Below are 1,642 nucleotides of genomic sequence, written 5' to 3'. Positions count from 1 at the left end.
AAAAAAAAAAAGGAAAAAGTAGTTGCGTACACACGTACTTCACTACTAAGCTGCACATGTACCCAGTGGAGAGGAAAGAAAATGAAAAGAAGAAGGGCAGGAGTGGTGTCCCAAAAAAAAAAAAAGCTCTAGCCTCCGTGTGCCTGCCTGCACATAACCGGTGAATGGACGTTCGGTTCCCTAACACCAACACGCACATATATTATTGCAAATGCGGTGTGTACTGGCATTGGGGAAAGGAAAGGAGGAGCGGGGGAATACGGCAGTTACTTGATCCAGTTCTTCAACGCAATGGTACGTCTTAGGCCCCTCAGGGTAACGCATCTCTGGCTTCGGCTTACTGGACGAGAGAAATTGGTAGTAATGGAAATGGAGCTATTCCCCCGTGTTCATAATCTATTTCTGTCTATCTGCCTCTCAGCGGCTCGTGTTTCTATTCTGCCAGCGCTCTTCCTCGCAACTTTTCTGAACATTTACTGTTTGCCCCTGCCCTTTTTTTGTTTCACTTTTTTTTTTCTCATCACAAAGGTTTGCTTTCAGGGATCCTATGGCATGGACATGTTCCGGTGTAACCAATGCCGGTATGATTCAACGTTTAGAAGCGGCTTCGCTGTTAGTCACGCCTGCCGTTATCGAGGCCTTTCGTCGTGTTGATCGCGGCTGGTTTTTGCCGCATTCGCCACCCGAAGTGGCATACAGCGACCAGCCCGTTCCCATTGGATACGGCGCAACCATCAGTGCACCCCACATGCACGCCATTATGGTGGAGATCATCGCTCCATTTCTCCTCCGAACCCCAGAGGGCGTAAAGCCAGCCACGGTGTTGGACGTTGGTAGCGGAAGCGGATACCTCACAGCCGTCCTTGCGGAACTTTGCAGTGGTAGGGGAGGAACTGTAATCGGAGTAGAACACATCTCGGAACTGGTGGTTCGATCAACAGAAGTGGTGAATAAGCATTTTCGGTCGTGGGTGGAGGAAGGGCGAATTAAGTTCATTGAAGGAGATGGTAGGAATATAACCGGACTTCTCGGGCAGAAAGTGCCTGACTTTGATGTTATTCATGTTGGAGCTGCTGCGGCAACAGTGCCGCAGGTTTATATTGATGCATTAAAGCCAGGCGGATGCCTCGTTATTCCTGTTGGAAGAGAGGGCGAGGCACAAACTTTGCGCGTTTACACGAAGGATATGGACGGTCACATCTCCTCCACTAACCACGGTGGAGTACGATTTGTCCCACTGACATCAGCGAAGCACCAAAGGGGAGGTATTTAGTTTGTTGGAACTGCGCTGTCGTCGTTTTTTGTTCTTTTCTTCTTTTTTTTTTTCGCTCATACTTTCACTTAGTGTTGTTCTTCTTTCTTTCCAAAGTGACCCCCTCCCTCCTCCCTCCTTCTTTTGATTTTTCTTACCTGTTGCTTACACAAACGACTACCCATATTGGCAAACATGATTAAGGGGGGTCTGCAGATTTCCACGATTTGAGTTAAGTACAAGTTTTCAGTTTTGCGCAGTTGTCGAAATGTTTTATCACCAGCTGGGTCCCAGGGAATCGGTCGCCCGTGTCCAATAACTCCGCAGGGGTGACATGAATATATACATATATTCCATAACTGTCTATGTCATTCCACCTTTCCCTCGGGG

General features: G+C 48.1%; 1 protein-coding gene across 1 annotated transcript; it reads left to right on the top strand.

Moving 5' to 3' along the window:
• Positions 1 to 547: 547 nt before the first annotated feature.
• On the top strand, positions 548 to 1,273 carry TEOVI_000842100 (protein-L-isoaspartate, putative; the record flags this gene model as incomplete). The annotated part of the gene is made up of 1 exon (XM_067220259.1): positions 548 to 1,273. The coding sequence occupies one exon, from the start codon at positions 548 to 550 to the stop codon at positions 1,271 to 1,273; it is 726 nt and encodes a 241-aa protein (XP_067076360.1).
• Positions 1,274 to 1,642: the final 369 nt, after the last annotated feature.

The sequence above is a fragment of the Trypanosoma equiperdum genome (assembly GCF_001457755.1).
Source record: "Trypanosoma equiperdum strain OVI genome assembly, contig: ctg_1098, whole genome shotgun sequence".
Taxonomy (NCBI): domain Eukaryota; phylum Euglenozoa; class Kinetoplastea; order Trypanosomatida; family Trypanosomatidae; genus Trypanosoma; species Trypanosoma equiperdum.
This window is presented reverse-complemented; position numbering and strand designations above follow the sequence as displayed.